At 37.6% G+C, this 23,022-nt stretch overlaps 1 protein-coding gene across 2 annotated transcripts in view; it reads left to right on the top strand.

Annotated features, from left to right (window-relative positions):
- Positions 1-23,022, top strand: part of LOC132827162 (mediator of RNA polymerase II transcription subunit 13-like) — a 241,001-nt gene that overhangs the window by 181,587 nt on the left and 36,392 nt on the right. For both annotated transcript variants that reach the window (XM_060843702.1, XM_060843701.1), the window contains exons 9-17: positions 596-697; positions 2,970-3,704; positions 6,433-6,670; positions 11,720-11,822; positions 11,948-12,069; positions 18,080-18,173; positions 18,439-18,659; positions 18,854-19,059; positions 19,469-20,409. In XM_060843702.1, the coding sequence (XP_060699685.1) occupies positions 596-697; positions 2,970-3,704; positions 6,433-6,670; positions 11,720-11,822; positions 11,948-12,069; positions 18,080-18,173; positions 18,439-18,659; positions 18,854-19,059; positions 19,469-20,409 (2,762 nt within the window). The remainder of the gene's footprint in view (positions 1-595; positions 698-2,969; positions 3,705-6,432; positions 6,671-11,719; positions 11,823-11,947; positions 12,070-18,079; positions 18,174-18,438; positions 18,660-18,853; positions 19,060-19,468; positions 20,410-23,022) is intronic.

Genomic DNA, 23,022 nt, shown 5'->3' with positions numbered 1-23,022 from the left:
TTTCATTAAAGTATATAAATGAGTTTAGATTAGATTAGATTAGATTTTCCAACAGTATGGACATAGGCCCTTCGGCCCAACAAGTCCACACCAGCCTTCTGAAGAGTAACCCATCCAGACCTGATCCCTCCCCAAATTTACCCCTGACTTATGCAATTAATGCTATGGGCAATTTAGCATGGCCAATTCACCTAACCTGCACACCTTTGGACTGTGGGAGGAAACAGGAGCAGCCGGAGGAAACCCACACAGACACTGGGAGAATGTGCAAACTCCACACAGACAGCTGCCTGAGATGGGAATTGAACCCAGGTCCGTGGCACTGAGAGTCAACAATGCTAACCACAGTGCCACCATGCCAATTAGATACTTTATACAATTTAATGAAAAGAAAATTAAATTGAAGAATCTCCAATTTTTTTAAATTTTAGAAGGCATTTGCCAACAATGCCAGCATTGGTATCAAATGGAAACATTGAATCTTGAGCAGCAAAATTTGATCATCCATGTAATAATGTCTTAAGTTGGGAAGTTGAATATTTTAAGGGGCATGAACAGTGTCACTGACTTGTTTTTTAATACGCATGTATTAAAGAAGACATTCAACTAGTGAAAATTCTGAGGAAGAGATGGCCAGCAATGCTGCTTCCTGGGATTTTACAGAGCCTGGCCAAAGAGTGAATTGTTCTTGTTCAAGGTAGGATATTGCTTCATATTTAGCAAACATATTTTGTGCATTGCTCTGCTTCTGTGAGTCCGAGGATGGCATTTTGAATATTCTTCATTCCCTGTCCCCAGACTGTCTTGTTGAAGCCGAAGCACCATATAGAAATCTCCAACTGGATAGATGAGGCTGGATTGCACAGCAAATGTTGCTATTCTCCCCTCCCCTCCAAATCTTGCAACAATTCTGCTTGTCAAATAATAGCACATTAAGAATCGAGTGAAAAATGCTAGTCAAGGTGACTTTCCTCTTCCTTCTCTCTCTTCTCACCTATTCCATCCCCATTCCCAAAATAAAAACACTCATTCCTAAACCACCAAAAGAAAGGAACGTCACCCCATTGTGATGTAAGAAGTATCACTTCAGGTAGTTACGTACGGATCTTCAGTAAACTCAGGGTTCCATTCACTACTTCTGGGTGGTAAATTTTCAACTGTGTGTCCCAAGCGTGTTTGTTTTGATTAAACCTAAACTGCCAAATATTGCAAAATTTGTACATCACTGTTATGATGATCATCATATTCTTTTCTAAAATTTAATTTTAGTCTGTCCAACGTAGCTAGACTTTTCTTATTAATAATTTTTAATAACTGTTTCTTATTGGAGAATGTTGATCAATAGAATTATAGTAATAACATTTAATTTGAAGTAATATATTGACCTAATCTTGACTAGACCAGGTAAAGTATAAAAGATATTTGAAACACTGTAGAGGTTTTAAGCAGTGACATGACAAAGAATAACTCTCGGGAGAAATCATTGTAGCATTCACATCTATATTGACCATTTTCTGAAAGAAAATCTAGCACTAAAAACAATTGACTGTTGTGCTTATGTTGAAGGTACATGTTTGATGTGAAATACTGGCTGATACCAAGAGAGGGGGTTGCAGTTGACTTTTAAGAAACCTGCTTTACTGTGTTCTTCATTTGGGTCAGGTTGCCTTCCATTTGCCATGATGCTTTGTTGTAGTTAGCACCTGAAAATGGTATCCCCCCGCATCCTCTGCCTATTAGTTGTATAATTTAGTACTATTTTGATCAGCTGTTCGAGAGTTATAGAAGGACAGCCATCAGTTTTTGGAAGTTTTGCATGAAGTATGAACTTGCAAAAAAAAAATCCCAAAATATTTAATTTCATGGTTTTTTTCCCCAATCCCTTTCTGACCTTTTGCTACTTGGAACTGCTTCTGAAATTGCTATTTCCTTCCAATATACTTTTTAGAGTTCAAGTACTACTACCCTTATCAAAGAACTCAAGGTGTGATGCACAGTGACATCTTTCTCTAATAGAATGTAGGGAGATCGACCTCAGGAGACTTTGTAGTACCATTAACCTTTTGGGAGATAATTTCTTCTCTTGGCCCAAAGTTAATTACATTCATTTGTGTATAAGTAAGACTTTTTTAAAAAAGTTCTATTTATTTTAAACTATGCCCTGCACAATTATAAGACAATCCCTTATACTGTACAGTTAATTAAATGTTTTGAAATATACTAATGTTGTAATCTAGGAATCAAGGCATTCAATTTGTGTGTAGCAAGCTCCCATAAGCATAAGTGGAATAATGATCTGTTTTGTGATATTGATTGAGAAATAAGTTTTAATTAGGGCAACTGGCGATAACTCCTCTGCTCTTCTCTGAAATAGTGCCTTGTTGTCTCAATGTAAAGATTCTGAAAGTGCTTTCAAGATTCTGCCACACTCTTGGTACAGTCCTGGAGTTTAGCTTTTTTTGTGCTCCAGTGCTGGAGTGAGTCTTTAACCCACCGTCTTCTGCCCAGTGTCAGTAGTGTTGCCAACTCTGCTAATAAATCCGTCTCCACTGCTGTATGTCAGACATAATGTTAAATAACATAATTGTCCAACATAGTCAGAGAACAGATGCTAATATTTTATCTGTCCAATATTCGTACTGTGGATCATCAATTTTCTTTCAGCTTCAGCCACTTTGCACTGTTGATATTGGTGTAGACTCTCCAATGTAATCAATTCTAATTTTTAATTAGCAATTTTTGGTATTGCTGTTTCAATATGGGGTTAAATAAATGAGGTTAACTGTATGTTATGAATGCAATTTTTCTGTAATAGTTGGAAAAAGTATTTAGACTTTTCAAAGGAAGTTTTCATCAGTGTTAGTCTCTCAATTATGTCTGACGCACTGCTACACATAGTCATGTTTGAAGTTGTGCATTATTCATTCCATTATTGTCAAATATGACCTCTGACTATTGGTATTTTTCAGGCAAAAGCTTCTAAAACAGCGAAGTACAACGGGCGCAAACCGCCCTCCACCCATCTCTCAGCCTGGCTTTAATGCTGGTCTCCCTTCCGCTTCTTCTTTGCCATCATCTGCGTCTTCTAAGCACAAAACAAATGAGAAGCAGGAAAAGGGAGATAAGCAGCAGAAGCGACCTATGACTCCATTTCATCATCGACCTTCGTTAACTGATGAGCTTTGCATGGAGCAAGATCCAACAGGACAGAAGCTTGGATTAGTTGGTATTGATGTCTCCTTGGAAATGCACAGCAGCAGGAAGTATGGCAAGCCAGCATCTGGACATCCAGGAAACCAGAGCAAGCCACTAAATTTGAATCCTATGGATTCTCCACATTCTCCCATCTCTCCACTTCCACCAACGCTCAGCCCCCAACCGAGAGGTCCAGAAGCAGAAGGTTTGGAAGGAGCTCCGGAGCCCATTAATCCATTACTATATAGTAATGGTCTAGAACTTCAGGCGATCCCCAGCCTTGATGATAAGACTGGGCTTTTATCACAAAGACTACCACCAGTGCCGGAGGTCAGCGAGACTACTCTATATAGTGGTATCACTGCACAAAATTTGGAGTCATCGGACAGAATCTCATGGCAGTGTTATAAGACTCCAACCCATGTAGAGGGAGAGTTCAGGCCACCAGAACTGCACTGTGACAGATGTGACAACAAAATTGATAATCCAGATGGTTCAGCACTAAGACGGTAATATTTGTGGTATATTGTTTCTTTTGTTTATTTAGCTTGTTTCTTTATTGCATCCAAGTTTTTCAGTTGATCCATTGAAGTTTGATTTGAGGTTATTTTAAATGGAGGTAATCCATGATCTACCCATTTATAGGGGTTCATTTGTTTTAAAACTAAGGTTTAAAGAGTATTTGATGCACTATTTAAAACTCCTATTTAACACGAGCTAAATCAAAATCAAAATCAAGATGGAGGCTCAGTGACTGATAAATAGGGCAGTGGACCGTTTAGGTGAAATGGTCAGTAGGCATTTGGACTCTGTGAATCAGTTTGTGTCTTGCGTAATCAAATTGTAAACTTAAGGGCAGTAGATACAAGCAGTTTCTCAATTGTCTTCCTGAATCCAATTTTATAGTTGAAATGATACTTAAAAATCAAATACGTTTTTTAAATAAAATTGGATTGCACTGCAGGCTCTGTTCTAGTTAGTTTTTTTTGTACTTTGGTCACTGATAAACCAGTATCTACATATTTGCACACCACCCAAACCATGAGCATGTGCACGCACCCTAAAACACTTCAATGATATTGCGTAGTGGACCTTTTCATTTTCTCAAATGCTAAACACTTTGTTAACCAGTACCTGATCAGTTCACATTCAAAATTGTTACCAATAATTAAACATATTTACCACACTCTTCTTATTAAAAACAACTATAAAATGCAAATTGCATTGTTTGGCAATTTGGGCTGTGTAATTGTTATGCTGCTTTTCAATAAGTACTTTAGTACTGAATGTTTTGAGTGAATTTGAGAGTGCATGTAATATGATTTTGTTTTTCCTTTATTTTTCAAATGTTGTGATGCTGCAAAAGGCTATATATTTCATCGAGATTATTTCTGGAAAATAGTGGCTTGAATTTCTCAGGAATTCTAAGAATCTGGAGGATGAATGAAATTGAATGGAAAACTGAAATGGCATTTAACGGGATAATAACTGAGAAGATTAATGGGAGGAAATTGAATTAGTTACCTTTCTTGTGTAGGAAGTATGGAACAAAAAAAGGGTGAAAATATAAATGAAACCTAGTTAAAGAGAGGAAAAATAGCAAAGGAGAGTGACTACTTAGAACTGATATGTAAGTGGATATTTTTGAAGAACTGGGATATATATTTGTTCATGAACTGCAGTACTAAGGAACAAGGTTACTATGAAAGATCTCACAAAGTTTTAAATTATTTGTACAGGTCATTCTCCTACTGTTGCCTCAGGTATCATTCAAGGTTCTATTGTTGGACACCACCTAGTTATTTACATGCCGTCCCTTGATGACAGCATCCAAAATAATTCAGGTTTTGCAAGTATGCTGACAACATCAAACTCTAGCTTACCAACATCTTGTGCACCTCTTGCTGTTGCTAAATTATGAAAGTAATTTAAAATGCACTTGTGCATAATCAGAAGTTTCCTCCAGTTGAACATTGGGAACAACTCCTCTGTTTTTGGCTGCTGTTCCATATTTTGACAAGCTTACTAATTCCATTCCTCTTGTGGCAAGACTCTGAAACTGAACCAATCTGTTCGCAACCTTGATGTTACATTATGGCTTATGCCCGAAATGTTGATTCTCCTGCTCCTCGGATGTTGCCTAACGTACTGTGCTTTTCCAGCACCACACTCTCGACTCTGATCTCCAGCATCTGCAGTCCTCACTTTAAATTTGACTCCTGGATGAGCTTCCGAACATTTGTTCCAGTGCTGTTTTCACTCCAGTGACATTGTCTGACTTTACTACTGTCTGGTTCTTCATCTGCTAAAATCCTCATTCATGCTTATGTTTTCTTTGCGCTTGTGTATTCCAGTGCACTGATGGTTGGTTTCCCATGTCCTGTCCTCTAACATAGGCCTTAGCCCTCCCTATCTCCTGTAACTCCCCTCCACCCCTACAACCATTTGAGATGGCCAAGATCCTTTAATTCTCGTCTCTTGAGTATCCCCAATTTTAATTGCTGTGCAATTGGTGATAATGCCTTCAGCTCCTTCAGTGCTAAGCTCTAGAATTCCTCCTCTGCCTTTTCATCTCTATCTCACCCTCCTGGAAGCTCACCTCTTTAAATCTCTCCCTTAGGTCTAGCTTTTAGTCTTCGTGCACTTCATATTTGGCTTGGTTTCATATTTTGGAGTAATTTAGTGAACTTCTCAAAATGGTTTATTATGTTAAATATGGTGTATAATCTTAGGGCAGGCATGGTATCTCAATGATTAGCACTGCTGCCTTTCAGCGCCAGGGACCCGATTCCAGCCTCAGATGACTGTGTGGAGTTTGCACATTCTTCCTGTGTCGACATAGGTTTCCTCCTGGTGCTCTGTTTTCCTCCCGTACTCCAAAGATGTGCAGATTAGGTAATTGGTCTTGCTAAATTACCCACAGTCTTCAGGGATGTGTAGGCTAGGCGCATTCGTCAGGGGAAATGTAGAGTAATAGGATAGGAGAGTGGATCTGGGTGGGATACCCTTCAGCGGATCGGTGTGGACTCGTTGGGCCAACCAGCCTGTTTCCACACTGTAGGGATTCTACGATGAGTAAACTTGGTGATAGTTGCATTTTATATTTCCTGTTTAATCCCTCCAAATTGCCTTTTCAACCTCTTTTCTAAGCCGCTCATAATCTTTACTGATGTTGACTGAGTTGTTTATTTCCAATATTTTCTGCTTTACATGTAAAATTCTTTGCTTCGCTTTTAGACTTCTAGCACAGCCTCATAAACGATTCAAAGTTTCAGAGGAAAGAGTACAAATGCAAATCCAGGAAATGAATTATCTGGATCCAACTAGACTTATCCAGCAGCATAATGAAGGTCCTGGAGAACTTAATGACCCTTACACTTTTGTGGATGGTGATATTGAATACAGCTTCACTTCAATTAAGAAGTCAAAACTTGCATCTGAAAAAGATACATCAAAGAAATCTCAACCGAACAAGGTAACATTTTGAAATCATTATGTAATAATGCTTGCAGCTGTGCATCCTATCTTGAGATGCATTTTCATCATATATAATTTTTTGTTCATGATTGGACTGTTTATATCAACGTTATGAAAGATGGAACATTGATTAAAAGCAGATGGTTCCTGAACGTTTGCCATTATATCACAGTGGGGACAATTATTAACTGCGAAGGAAGATTTAGAATCTTATTTCAGTGCTATAATTTATTTTCCTTTGCATGTACTTTTACTATTTTTATGTGTCTGAGCCAAACACCAAAAACTTTCATCAGTACAATATTGTTCTCAAATTTGGCACATCAGCGTGTTTCCATATTGTGGAAATTCTTTTAAACCTCGAGACATAAATGATTCTGAGACTGAGTGCATGCAGTTCTTGGGTAGGAAAGTCTGTTTATTTTGTACAAGTCTAATTTAGTTCTGAGTTTGCACTTAAACTAACTGCAGTAAATGCAGTTGCCAGCTTTAAACCAGGTTATTTTCAAGAATTTCAGTGAAAGTTGCTGAAACTGATCCTTTATTAAGTGCATCTGATAGGCACTTTTGTGCTAGGACCATATAACCTTAACCGGTTTAAAGTGGTTCAGCACTTGAGTGTGACTTAAAGTTCTGGAGCTAACTGCTTCAGGAAGTTGAATGGAGAAAGGGAAAGAGGTTTTCTGTTGTCTTTGCCAAAACATTTTCAGCCTCCAGGACTTGATTCTTAGTCCGTTACAAAAGAAAAATCTAATTAGTGAGTATCTAAGTGATTAAGGTTTATTTTATTCCTAAGGTTCAAAGTCTATAGCAGCTAGTGGAAAGGCTCATGAAATATATAGAAATATATTTAAATACAAAGTTACATGTAATAATTAAGCAGTTACTTAAAACAAGTTAAAGATGGTGGGTCAGGCAGCATTATGGTTTCAAGGTATGTGTGTTTATTTCAGAGCTAATATATTATAGCCAGTGTTTAAAGATTTGACTCAGACTTTCAATTGGAGGTCAAATTGCAGACACTGCATCTTGGAAGGGGAAGTTACCTGGATTTGTTTGTGCCAGAAGGGAGGCACACATCTTGGAGTCGGTACTCTGGTAGAGGGATAATAGGGAGTAGTATATTCAGTATTCAGTGCGGCACAGAACATGAGTCCTTGCAATTGTAATGCCTGTCTAGTTCTAGGGTTAAGGACCTTTGCTCAAGACTGGAGAGCTACCTGATGAAGGAGCAGCGTTCTGAAAGCTTGTACTTCCAAATAAACCTTTAGGACTATAACCTGGTGTTGTGTGAATTTTAACTTTGTAGTGGGAAGGGTAGGAACCAATAATTGTGGTCCATGTAGTTACCAGCAATATAGGCAAGATAAAGGAGGAGATTCTGCATTGTCAGCGTGAGGAGCTAGGTGCCAAATTGCGTAGTAAAGCCTCAAAGTTCATAAATACAGAAAGAATTGCAGATGCTGTAAATCAGAAACTAAAACAGAAATTTCTAGAAAAGTTCAGCAGGTCTGAAGCATCTGTGAAGAGAAATCAGAGTTAACGTTTCAGGTCCACTGAGGGTTCTGAGGTCTTCTGTTTTTGTTTCAAAGTTCATTATCTCTACCTTATTGAGTGAGCTGCATGCACATTGTCGTAGGGCACTCAGATTAGGCAGATCAATGTGTGGCTTGAAGACTTGGAAGACTTCCTGTTCATGAGACACTTTTGCTGGGAAAAAGTGGGATCTGTACCGATTGATCAGCCTCCACTTGAACCATGATGTGGGAAATACTGTTGCCAACTGCATCACTAAGGAGGTGGGCAAGATTTTAAACCAAATGGTGGAGAAGATGTAATGTATCAGAATGCAGTCAAGGGTAAAGAGAAGGATATAAATACAGGAAATGATAAACAGCTTATGAATCTGAGTCTGCTAACAAATAGGACTAGAATTTACAAAGACTCAAATGATAAAGAGATTTTGTATCTGAATGCAAATGCATTCGAAATGAAACAGTGTGTAATTAGAAATCTGGTAGTTGTTAGAAACTTGGCTGCAGAATGATTTAAGTCTTGAATATTACAGGACATTTGGGAATAACAGGAAATTAAAAGTGAGCGGGATGGCTATGTTAGGCAATGATCGTCTTACCACAAAAGGAAGGTTGACCTAAGTTTAGGAAACCAAACTATGGAAATGGTTTGGATAGAATTTAGAAATGTTGAAGTTAGGAAGTCAATTTTGGGAGTGGTGTACAAGCCATAACGCTAACCACACAGAAGGATGGGCATAAAGTAATAAATAATGAGAGCCTGTCAGAAACTATAATCATGGGGAGATTTTGGGCAAAGTCAAATATACAATGGAAGCATAAATGAGTTGGTATTTTAGAATGGCACACTTGTAGCTGACTAGTGAACAGGCTATCTTTGACCTGGTATTGTGAAATGAAATCACATTGATTAGTGGTCTTGGTCAAGGTGTCCCAAGTAGCAGTGATTACAATTCTGTGATTTGAGTGAAATGCTTTTATAGCTCAAATGCAAGTGGAATGGAAGTTTCAGACTATGGTTATGATCTTGTTTAAGGCAAAGGTTAATTTAAATGTGCATTTAATTTATATTAACATTTCGTCTCTAAATCGTCAAAAAATGTTGACTGTATTGTTAACAATGAAGGACATTTCATAAGGATAAGATCATCTTTGTGTGAAAAGTTGCAGGGACGATTGTGGTTTTAAAAGCCTAAACCCACTTCATTATAAAAAGCTGACATGCTTACTTATATTTGAATCTTTCCGTTTATTTTACTGAAACATTATTGTCACTAACAGCTTGATCTATTCAGTGCTGTTTTTTTTTAGTTTAGATCTGTGTGCAATTTGATCCATTGGTCAAGTTTCAAATTTTTCTTTAAAATTTAGTTGTAAGTTAGTTACATTTGGGAGGAGTTATCTGATTACGTGCTTTCAGCTTTTAAACAGGACACTCTGTTATGGAGACAATATTATTAAGCTCTGGTTGCCCTGTTATCGGAAGGATACTATTAAGCCAGCGAGAGTTCAGAAGAGATTTACTTGAACGTTATCAGTTATGAAAATTGAGTTATATTGAAAGGCTGGATAGGCTGGTACCTTTTTCACTGGAGTGTAGGAAGTTCAGAGGTGACCCGATAGATGTTTATAATATTGTGAGGCATATGGTTAGGGTTAATGGTAGGTAACTTTCCCTGAAGAGATGGGTGATTTCAAGATTAGGAGGTGTATTTTTACGGTGAGAGGAGAGAGATTTAATTAAGAAGTGAGGTGGTTCACGTGTGCAATGAACTCCCTGAGGAAGTGGTGGATTGGGCATTGTTACAATAATGAGAGAGAAATGGATCCGAGGCTATTTTTAAAAATTTAAATAAGGTGCTAAAGCAGATCTGGCTAAAATAAATGGGCAAATTAAGTTAATGGGTAGATCAATAGCAAATGGAACTTATTGTCCTCCTTTTGAACCAAAAATCAAGAAAATGTGGGCCAGTTATTTTAACATCACAGGGAAAATATTAAAAGCTTTTATTAATGCATTTGTTAAGTAAAGGCAGACCATCCTTTGAATGTGTTCACCTGTAACAGACTGATGACTGCAGAGGTAAATGTGTTTTTAGTTTTAGTTCTTTGGTAATTTACTTAAAATAGAACAGAAAGTAACTTTTGAACAGTGTTCAACATCATTTCCAAGAAGCCATGTAACATGAGCTCAGTAGTTAAATGAACTGTCAAGGGAATTAATTGTTCAATGTTATCCAAGTTCAGCTTTATGGTATCCAGAAACTGATGTCTTGAGGCCACTGACAGGTTAAGTTTAGAAAAGAAGTTGTTAAAGCAGCAGAGCAAATTTATGTTTAATAGAAGCCTGATGGCTGAGAGAGTTAGCCTGTCTGGCCATGTCAGAGCGGAAAATAAGTTGTGAGCTACTTCAGCAGTCTAGGAATAAAACAGGAACGAGTGAGTTAGTCTGCATTTGTGTGTCTCTGGGAGAATGAGAGCTAATCCTATCTGATGAATGTGCAGAGAGTCAGTTAAGTACAAAGTCTTAAAAGTGAAGATGGGAGTGATACTTGAGTTTGAAAAGGGTACCGCTGGGAAAAGAGTTGAATTTTTCTTTTAGTTGTTTAAGATGGCACTATTCTGAAATATATAAAGTTGCATTTTCTTTTGTGAAATAAATTTATTTCCTTGAAAGAACATTTGAACATATTCACATAACAGTGCCAGTGACTGACATCACTGGAACCAAATTGCCAAAAACAAACTTATGAACTAATCAGCCTGGTTTCACTCTGGAATCTGACCTATCCTAAGATTCCATTTGCTGGGTTCATAACACTGATGATGTGAACAGGCCAAGGAATAGCAGCAACCTTAGATGCAGCTGCAGCATTTTCAGACTTGAAGTTTAAAACCTATATCTTGGAGAGATGTCTGGTGAAACTGTAAATTATTTAGTTTGAAGCTAAATTAATAGTAATATGAAAATACATTCCAAGTCAAAATAGACTTTTCTGTAACTTTCCAGATTGCTTGTGAAACACATTTAGGATTATTTGACAATCCAGTTTTGTGGAAGATATTTCTTTAAATTATCATCTTTTGAAAATAGACCAATATATTTTGAGATTGCCACCTAATTATTTCACTTGGACTATGACAATCTGATTCTAAAATTGGTGAGATGCAACAAATATTTGTTTTAGATCGTGGATAATCCAAACAAATTCATTGTGTTGCACATAGTCATTTTTTTAAAGAATTTGATTTGGGGTCCAGATTATAAACATAGATTAATAGGATGGGATAGAACTGATTTTTTTTTCCCGGAGCCTGTATTAATTATATTCCAGAAAAAAATGAGTTGGATTGAATGTTTAATCTGAAGGAAGTATGAGGAGAAAAATATTCTGGAGCCTTTAAACCCTGCTTGTCAGATAGAATTTGTAAGTTTTTTCTGTCATTGCATAATTTGTATAATGTTGTAAACAATCTGAAGATATTTCAGGTTATACCGATTTCCTTTTCAGCTCGAAGATGGATTTGGTACGAGGGAAGCTCCATCTAGTCATGCTACACAGTTGCCTGATGGAAAAGATGCCATGTCTATTTTTAACACTGCTCCAAAATCAGGTATCTGGCATTCTTGATATTTTGAAGAGCAGCGGCTGTTTTCAAGAGACACTAATGCAATTTTAACAAAATCCTACAAATCATCTAGTTGGTAAAACTATTAGAAAGATTTTTTTTCTCTTTAGAAACACGACAATCTCCAACAGGGCGGATAGTTCCTGCAAGCCTCACACGAGAGACTGACCTAGTGGTTTCTTTGAATGACCTGGACAATCTTTTTGACAACTCTGATGATGAGGAAAATGGGGTAAGTACAATTTTATATTTGCAGAAGTCAGCACAAATTAAACAGTGCATCATATTTGAACATCTGTTGCTGATGAGATCTAAATGTCATCAATTTATCTCTGTTGGCTTGAGTCAAGAGTTTGGAATGCTGCTTACTCTTAATTTATTGAGCTCCCAAAGATTTAACAATTAAGTGCTACATATGCATATGAATGAAAACATAAACTAATGGAGCAATCTAAAAATCTATGAACACTTTTTTTTGATTTAGTCTCCCAACAAAATATTTTGTAATTTTGTGTTGAGCTTTTAGAATGGAGTTACCCAAAGTAAATTTCTCTCAGGACTAGTTAGTTAAAATTCTTGCTTTAGCCTATATTTCTCAATTCAGAGCATATATATAATAGCTAATCAGATTGTTTTCATGCCAGTATTTTATTTCTTGCGTGGAACATTCAAATTGTCTTTTTATCTGCACATTTCTAATTTTATGAAGTATTTGAATTGTTTTGAACAGAATTTTGAATAGACTATCAAATCTGATCTCTCTCTATATAGTGGTTATTTGTTTTAATAAAGTTTCATACATCTGAGTTAAAACTTGCCAGTTTTTATGATGATTTTGCAACTCTAACTTTTATTTTCTACTATGGAAAGTTCCTCTCTTCGCTTCAGGCTGTTTTGATATTCCAATGAAAAGAATTATTTAAAAATGCACATGTTGTTCTTGGCATTCAAATAATAGGCCCAACATCTGGTTTCATTGCTCCAGCATGAAACCTCTAAGGTAGATTCTCTGAAGTAGTTGTTAACAAATCTCAGTGAAAAAGGAATCCTTATTTGAACCCCAAAAGTTCGTGACTCGTGAGCATCAGGAATTCTTGTCCTTTGATGCATATAATCTCCTGCGCTTAAGTGTACCATCTCCTTAATATTATCGATTTTACAGAGCAACATGGTAAACAAGGATTTACTATTGTAGTGTCGATTCCACCTGTTTGCTTTATTCCAAATGAGCACAAAAAACTCAAAATCATGTTTGGATATCTCGATTCACAGATTACAATGCAAATGGAGACCATTTGGCCCATTGTGTGTGCACTGACTCTGATATGGGCATTATTAAGTTTTTTGCCATTCGCCTCTTCCCCATAACCTTGTACATTATTTGTGTACAAGAAATCATCTAATACCACCTTAACCCTTTGAATGCCCCAACTGAACTGCTTCTCCCACACTTTATGGCAGTGCATTTCATACTATGACCACTCTCTGTGTGAAAAAAATGATTCTCAACTTGCATTTAGTTCTTTTGCAAATCATTTTAAATCTGTGCCTTCTGTTTTTTTTTTATATCCTTATTACAAATTGAAATAGTTCCTCCTGATCTACTCTATCCAAATCCCTCATGGCTTTGAAAACCTCTATCAGATCTCTTTGTCATCATCTGTTCAGGAGAATAATCCTAACTCGTTTAATCTCTCTTCATAACTGAAATTTTTCATCCCATGAGCCATTCTTGCAAATCACTCCTACATACTTTCCACTGTATTAACATCTTCCTATGCTCTGGTGTCCAGAATTTTAAGTCATCAATTGACACCGCACAACCAGCACCAGCCAGGAGTGTTCCCTCTCAGTTGGGAAATACTTCAGCAGTCCGGGATATTCAGCCTTGGACCTTTAGGTGACTATCCTTCAAGGCAGACTTTGGGACAGGCAACAACACAAAGTGGCCGAGCAGAGGCTGACAGCCAAGTTCGGTAGCCATGGGGATGGCCTCAACCGGGACCTTGGGTACATGTCGCACTATAGGTGACCCCACTGCACTCTATATATCTATATGTGTACAAACACACACACATATATGTCCATGCAGGCTCTCTCTCATACACTGTCACATACATACACACTCTCATAGGCACACACACACACACGCCCTCATGAATGCGCACACTGTGTCCCCTGCACACACTTTTTATATATATATATATATATACACACACACACACACACACACACACACACACACACACACACACACACACACACACACTCTCTCTCTCTCTCTCTCTCTCTCTCTCTCTCACACACACTCTCTCTCTCTCTCTCTCTCTCTCTCACAGAATTACAATTAAATCTATGTAAAATTCTGCAAATCCCAATTTAGAAATAGAATCAGTCTGACCTAATATTGGAACACAAACAGACTTTAATTTCACACCTTCAGTGCATTATCTGAGCTGAGATAGCACCTATTGTTAAAAGCTATCTTGAGAATGTAATTTTAAAAGAATTTTTGGGATTTATGTATGAAGGAACCAAAACTAACATGATGACTCTAAAAGGTGAAAAACTTGAGCTAAATTTGTTTAATATTATATTGCAATGACATGCAATCACTTTGTTATAAATTCTATGTCGTATGATTCTACTCCACAACCACCTGATGAAGAAGCAGCACTTTGAAAGGTAGTGCCTCCAGATAAACCTGTTGCACTATAACCCGGTGTTGTGTGATTTTTAGAATTGTAAATAGTTGGTTAATAAGAGATCTAACTGGTGATTTGTACAAGTTCAACGTCCCTCTTTGTCCTTTTGCTCTATATCTCTGTTAATAAAGCTGAAGATTCTGTATGCTTTACTAATGGCTCTCTCAGCCTGGTCTGCCAATTTAATTGATTTGAGCACATTTACATCCAGGTTCCTCAAAGTCCTACATCCTCATTGGAATTGTACCCCCTGTTTTATATTGTTTGTCCCTCTTCTTTCTATCAAAGTGCATCACCTCACACTTCTCTGCATGTCTTTTTGCTCTACACAGTCTTCCTCACAGTTTTAAATTCTTCCACTTGCAAATTTTAAAATTGTCATCCACAAATTTTAGTGTTGTCCCTTACAAACCAAGATCAAGGCCATTCATATATATTAGGTCAAGCAACGGTCCCAATACCAGCTACTGGGGGTGCTCTGCTGCAAATGTTCCTCTAGCCTGAAAAAAGTCTATTCACACTGCACTCTGTTTCCTTTCTTTTAGCTAGTTTTGTAGCTACCGTGCTACTTTCTCTTTTATTTCATAATCTGTAACTTTCATCACAAGCCTGTTTGGCACTGTGTCAGCTGCCTTCTGGAAGTTCATGTGATCCTCATCCACAGTGCTGTCATCATTGAAGAACTAAGAGAAAAGTTCAAAAAGCTCCAAGTTAGATGTCATTTCTACTTCAGAAATTCATCTGACTCTTCCCAGTCAACCCAACCTTTTTTTTTCCTATGTTACTGTTAATGCACTCCTGACTAATTGTTTCTTGAAGCTGCAACACCACCAAAGTTAAACTGACTGGTCCATAATTAGTGTGTTTACAACCATTTTTCAACAAGGCTGGAATATTTGCTATTTTAGGCCATAAGACATTTGGCCAATTTCCCAGTCTTTCAGCCCTTCACTCTGTCTAAAGAAGACAGAAAGATAATAGCCAGTGCACCTGCAGTCTTCATTCCTTTACTTGGATGCATCTCATCCAGGTATGGTGTTTTATACCAACAGTCTGTCCAATGCAATTTCTGTATCAATTTTTTAAACCTTTCCAGTGACAGGGTTTTGTTCTCAGTCACTATGGCCTGGTAGTATTTCCCTCCTTGGTAAAACTAAATCTAAAATATTCATTTAATGCCTCAGCCTGCCTGCTGCCTGCATGTGTAAAATCCCTTTCTGGTCTCTTATCAGCCCCACTCCTCTTGGTTTCCTTACCAGTTATATGTTCTAAACCTTGAGGCAATCCTTGATATTGGCTGCCAGACTTTTCACATAATTCCTCTTTATCTCGTTTGCCTTCTCACTTCCCATTTCAACCTTCTGTATTCTTCTTGGCTCTCAATTATATTTTCTACCAGACACCTATCATAAGTACTTCTTTATCTTCATTTCTATTTCCTTTGTCAGCCTGGGAGCTCTGGATTTGTATTTCCTGCTTTCTGACTTGAGGCAGTATACCCTAACTGTACCCAAACTATCTCCTTTTCAAACTGTAGTCCATTGCAGTGCTACCATTTTTCCATCAGTGTCTCATTCTAGTTATTTCTGCCTTGCTCAGACCTCGAATGGACCTTCTTGTCCCCTAATGTTAACTCTGATTTCTCTCCACAGATGCTGCCAGACCTGCTGAGCTTTTCTAGCAACTTCTGTTTTTGTTTCTGATTTACAGCATCCACAGTTCTTTCAGTTTTTCTTGTCCCATTGAAGCCAGCGAACTGCTGATTTGTTTTTCTTATTCTGATTGATGTGTATCATTCTCCACCATCATCCTGGTCTTGTCATCATAATTGCTGTCTTATAAATATTCTCCCACTGACATTTGATCCACTTGGTCCACCTCATTTTCCAAGAACCAGGTCAAACAGTACATTCTTCTTTTTTGAACTGGGCACAACATGCTGTAGGAAACTTCCTTGCACACAATCCAGGAACATTTAAAGCCCTTGCTAAAAAAAAACTAACAAAACCACCCACAAGGTGCTTAATTCCTTCTTTGTACAGTTGCCATCATCTCCAGGACAAATCCAAGTGTCCCAGGAATCTGAAGCGTCCTCTTCTGGTCATGCATCCTCTTATTTCTGTCTTCATTTGAACACTTGGCACTGTGCATGATCCAAAGATTATTGCTTGCTAACTTTTCTACTCACTCCCTAAATTCTGATTGTGGGGCTACATGTCTTTCCCTGTGCACATCATTGTTACTAACCAATACCTCTGGCTGTTCACCGTCTCCAGAAGAATTCTGCCAGCTGCTCTGTGACACACTTATTGCTTCTCTTGTGCCAGTATTGTCATATTCATGGCAACAGAAATACCTGTCTGTCCACTTAACAATTGAATCCTCTATCGTTGTTGCTCTTCCTTTCGTCTTCCTTCCCCGCTGTACAGCTGAGTTGCTTGTGATGCCACAAACTTAATCTGACTTTGGTTCCTAAAAGGGATTAATTTCCAAAACGGATAACTGATTTGCGAGCAGGATCCCTGGGGATTCCTGCACTACCTGGCCTGTTTCTCTGGAACTGCCTGAAGATCATCCATTTCCTTCTTCTGGGCTCATAAGTTGCAGTGTGACCACCTTTCCACCTAACTCTGAAACCCAGAGCTCAGATTTCCATGACTAAAAATGCTTCTTGCACATCTGGTCATCTAGGATATTGATATTTTTCTGGAATACATAGCAATTAATGAGAACTTATTGTTTAAAAACCAAAACCAGAACGTTTTAATACTGATGGCAATCCTGACCTATAAGGACAACACTCCCACCCACACACCCCCCCCCCCCCCCCCCCCCTTTCCTACCAGAAGAATGTTCATCGTAGTTTTAAGTTGCAACTAGTTTCAGATGTTTCATTCTTTCACAGGATATGTTCTATGTTGCTAGTCGACATAGGAATGTTAGCTTTATTTGACTTCTAACCATTGCAACTTTGTGTTCTCATCACAATGTTGTCTTGCTCTCTGCATGCTGCTGTTAAAAACCACAAATTCTCAAATAGACCTTCACAATGATCAGTTGCTGGATACAGGGCTTGAAACCTAATAAAACTCCAGTTGGATAACTCCATTTCTGCTGAGCATATCAATTGCAGGAGTATGTAGTTTTGCAGTTATTTACATAACATTAAGATAGCTTTCTTTCTTGAATTATTGGACTGAGAATTAAACTTCTACAGAGTTTTCAGTTTTAATTTTGATAGAGAAAGGAATTAAGTACAAGTTTAACATTTGTACTACTTGTATATTTTGCTGCAATTAAAAATAAGTCAGTTAAGCCATGATGTAAAACTATTAGTGTACATACATGCTTGTGAGAATGTACTTGAAGGTATAATGCAAAATGCATTCATGTTTTTCAATTATCACACTACAAACTTTTCTCTTGATCCATAATTCTTAGTCTCATCCAAGCTAAGCCTAAAACATTACTAAGATATATTTGCAGAAATAAAACAACCCAGAAAGTTTGTTAAAAGAAGACAACTATTTATTGCAGACATCTTCCCCAACACGCTCTAAGCAAGCAAATGCAGGATCAGAAGACAAAGCTGTTGGAAAAGATGTGAAGACAACTGGGCCTTATCCTCCAAGTAAGTGTTTACGGTAGTGCTACCAATTTCCAGGATGTTATAGGGCTTAGTACTTAAAATATTCAAAAGTAATTTTTAAAAGAGAATTTGAAAATGAAATAAACATCGCTTTGGAGTGATTTTGACATTGAGTTTGACAGAAATAAACTGATGTTGAAACTGAATTTTTGAGTAGTTCCAGAGCATGATTCAAAATGAGCAAGTATAAATTTGGATTTGTTTGCAAATAGTGAACAAGAATTTGATAAAGTTTAATTTCTTCCAGCTGTCGCAGATCTGCAAAGAATGTTTCCAACCCCTCCATCTTTAGAACAACATCCAGCATTTTCTCCAGTAATGAATTACAAAGATGGTGTTAATTCTGAGATGCCTGCAGGGATGAGTAGCATGGAGAATCCGGTTGGTACTATGACCGCAACTCAATTCACAGAATTCAAAATGCAAGTGGAAGATCGACTGGGCAGTCCTAAGCCTGAAGAAATAACAGTTAGTAAATGAAAACAAATGTTCATATTAAGGCAGTTTGGAAAGTTACTGTCAGAGTTGTGTATTCTTTTAATATTTTTAAAGGGCTTTGTTAATATTTTAATAATGTTTTAACATATCCTGAAGGTTTATACTTTTGTTTGTCTGCATGATGTTTGTTTCAAAGATAATTTTTTTAATGATACTTTTTATAGGATTTTTCTTACGTGCACAAGCCCCCAAAAGCTAAGGGTTTTGTTGGATCTTCAATGTTTGCACCACTAAAGGCCGTGCCCAGTCAATGCCTTGCTCCACTGAAAATACCAGATGCCTGCATATACCGACCATCATGGGCTATTCCTCCAAAAATCGAACAATTGCCTGTACCACCACCTGCTTCATTAAATCGGGATGGATATGTGTAAGTGCTGGAAAGCCTTTGTTGCAAGTTACGTGCATGGAACTGAAAAGGAACTATCGAAGTTGAGTTTAGTATCTAAGCCCAGCATTCTTTCAAATGTATGACAAGAATAAAATTAGTTAAATGGATTAATATTTAGAAAATTATTGTTGGAATTGTTGGCAAATTTTCTATAGTTAAGTGACATTCTGTCAGTTAGACAAGCAATGACTGGTTGTAACATCGGAGTTTCCTTGAATGTTACAAGTAAGGTGGTAAATGCAACATTTTAAGTAATGTTTATTTTGATATTTTGACAGTGTCAATGCATTTATACTTGGTTGTTTCCTGCAAAGCATACTAATAGCTACTTCAATTTATACTCGAGCGACAAATCAATATTTTTCTAAAACTGCCCTTGTTCTTACAGCAATGTGCCTAGTGTTGGGAGTCTGACAGAAGATTATATTCAGATGAGCACTCCTCAAATGAGCACACCTTTGGCAGTAAGTTCTACTGCACCTGCCAGCAACAGTGGTGCTGGTGTGTTGCCCTCTCCTGCAACCCCTCGCTTCTCTGTCCCAACACCTCGTACACCAAGGACACCACGAACTCCACGGGGTGGGGGCACTGCCAGTGGGCAAGGATCAGTGAAGTATGATAGTGCTGATATGTGTTCCCCTGCTTCAACACCTTCAACCACACGACCATTGAACTCTGTGGAGCCAGCAACCATACAGTCAATTCCCCAGGCACACAGCTTGTACGTTACGCTAATCCTTTCAGATTCGGTGATGAATTTCTTCAAAGATCGCAACTTCGATAGCTGCTGTATCTGTGTTTGTAATATGAATATCAAAGGGGCGGATGTTGGTTTATACATCCCAGATCCAACCAATGAAGCCCAGTTTGGATGCACCTGTGGATTTAGTGCTGTCGTAAACCGCAGACTTGGATATAATGCAGGTCTCTTTCTCGAGGATGAATTTGATATTTTTGGGAGGACATCAGAGATTGGTCAAGCTGCAGAAAGACGATTGATATTGTGTCGGAATTCTGTTGTTCCTCAAGGATTTGATGGGTCGAAGAGGCTACAAGACCTAACAGCGAACTTAATTTTTCTTGTACAGGATCAGTGTACAGGACCTTTCACTTCTCTAAGTTCTCTAGACTATATTTCCTTAGATAGATCAGCACTTCAATCAGCAAATTGGAACTATGACAAGCTGAGAGCAGATAGTAGCGATTCTTGCACAGAGTGTTTCAATGCCCTGGAGCAGGGTCGACAATATGTGGATAATCCATCTGGTGGAAGAATAGATGAAGCACTAATTAGAAGCAGGAGTTTACACCCATGGCCCAATAGTAATGGTAAGTTTTCTGTAGCATTTAAATGTCAATTATGTGAGATTACATAAATTGGTCAGGAAGTGGAATTACCTTTGTATCAGCTGAGGTTAAAATAAGTGCCATTTTAAAATTTCCTGTTAATTTTGACAAAAATGTTTTCCACAGGACTTTTAATCATTGAAATAAAATGTTTTTTAAAATGTTGAACAAGAAAGGCTTTAAAGAGGCAATGCATTAGCATGGATATAAGATTGGTTAACCAACAGGAAGCAAAGTATGGGAGTAAATGAGTGCTTTTCTGGTTAGAGATCAGTGACTGGTGGTGTGCCTCAGGAATCAGTGTTGGGACTGTAGTTGTTCGCAATTTGCGTATATTATTTGAAGTTGGGGACCACGTGTAGTGTGTCAAAGTTTGCGGATGAGACTAAGATAAGTGGTACAGCGAAGTGTGTGAAACTTTGTTCTCCATCTACCAGACCTTTGTCCACTCACTTAAACTTATCCCTTTGCAATGTTAATAAATGGGAAGTCCTCTATTTTGGTAGGAATAACAGTAAAAATGGCTATTACTTGAATGGTAAGAAATTACAGCACGCTGTTGCTGGGTGCCCTTGTGCATGAATCATAGAAGGTTGATCTGAAACTTCAACAGGTAATTAAGAAGGTAAATGGAATTTTGTCCTTCATTGCTAAAGTTTAAAAGCAGGGAAGTTAATTTGCAGCTGTATAGGGTGCTGGTTAAGGCATTGGAATTTAAAAGAACGAGGGAGCATCTCATAAAAACATATTAAATTATGAAGGGAATAAATAAGGTAGAAGTAGACAGGATGTATCCATTGGCGGGTGAAACTAGGACAAGAGGGCACAGTCTCAAAAATAAGGGGAGAAGATCTAGTACTGAATTGAGAGAACTTCACCCAGAGGGTTATGAATCTGTGGAATTCCATGCCTACTGAAGTGGTTGAGGCTTCTTCAGTAAATGTTTTCAAAGCTAAGATAGATAATTTTTTGAACAGTGAAGGGATATGGGTTACGGCGAAAGGGCAGGTAAGTGTAGCTGAGGCCTCAAAAAGATCAGCCATGATCTTGTTGAATTGTGCAGCAATTGAAGGGCCAGATGGCCGCCTCCTGCTCCTAGTTCTTATTGTCAACATATTCCTGAAATCATCAATCTCTACTATCCCTTACTCAGGAAAATTTCATAAACATAATATATGTTGAAATCAGGCATTGCCATTGTTTCTACACAAATATGAGGATGGGAGTCTATAATACAGGATATGTAAAAATTCTATAGTTTTCATGTAGCTAACAGGACATGCATTGATATTTTATGCATGTATTGGGAGTTATGTCTCAATGGCAAAGCTTAGTTCTGGACTTTAGTTGGATTTTGTTTGTAAAGAGAGGTCTTGTTTGATAGAATTGTTGGGTTTGAGTATTGTTCTGGACTGGGTTATTAAGGAAATTTTTGATGTCTCTGTTTTCTTGCCATGTTAATCTGTATGTTTTATTTTAAGATTTATACGAACTAATTTTTGGGAAGCTGTGAAGAGAAGGTTGAATTTGATTTCTTAAGCATTTCAAGATCAGGGCAGGGTAGTACTTTGTTTATGGAAGTCAAAAAGTTACCTGACCTGCCATTTAGCTGCTTCAATTATGAATGTGCTATCCTTCATAATGGGAGATGCATCTTGCAGCTAAGACTATTATATTCAACTCTATAGTTCGCAAGGGTTAGAGAATTGGAAACAGCTTTGTATTGAAACATTTATCCTTGTGATTTTTGAACCTGGTGGGATCATGAAGATATCATTGGCCTGTTTTGACTAAAATTAGAATATTGGTTTGAGAATATAATTGGCAAGAACATAATTTCTACAATTCAGATGACAAAATAAATTTTAAAAATTTGAGACTGGCTTGTATACTAAAGTGAATTGACACTTGCCTGGTCTCTCTAATTTTGGAATATAACTAAAATAGATTGCTGAAAGCCACTTTACAACGATTGGGATTCAAGTGCAATGGAAAATAAGAATTCAATTAAATGAACTCTTCCTCAGACCTAGTACTGAGTATTGTGTTCAAATCTCAGCACGTTACTCAGGAAGGAATTATTAATTTCATCAAAGGTATAGCAGATTTCCTACAATGATACCACACTTTAAAGTATTTAGTTTGAGGACAGGGTATATGCATTTAACTTGAGTACATGGGATCAATGTTATGTAATTGAGATGTTTTGAAAATACATAGACCTGGATTTTGTGAGTAATATTTGAAGAAAGCAACCTGCAAAGATCTTGAGAGCTCAGAGCCCTGGATTTTGTAACATTAATTTCACCAAGAATGTATCCAGCAGAAAAGATGTCATCGAAACAGCTCAGCAGCTCATGACTTTGGAAATGTTCTCAGACAACAAGTTGAGGCACTGATCAGCCATGATCTAATTCAATTCAGAAATAAGTTCAGAACTGAATAATACTTTTTTAATGACCAGCTGTAAGCATCTATGGTGAAGGATATAAAAATTGCAGCATAGAAATATTCCAATCCTATAAAATTATTACCTGTGAGCAGGCAAAATTAGCCAGCCTATTCCTATGTCCCATCATCATCCTCACTTTTACA

Source organism: Hemiscyllium ocellatum, chromosome 24, assembly GCF_020745735.1.
Source record: "Hemiscyllium ocellatum isolate sHemOce1 chromosome 24, sHemOce1.pat.X.cur, whole genome shotgun sequence".
NCBI classification, from domain to species: domain Eukaryota; kingdom Metazoa; phylum Chordata; class Chondrichthyes; order Orectolobiformes; family Hemiscylliidae; genus Hemiscyllium; species Hemiscyllium ocellatum.
This window is presented reverse-complemented; position numbering and strand designations above follow the sequence as displayed.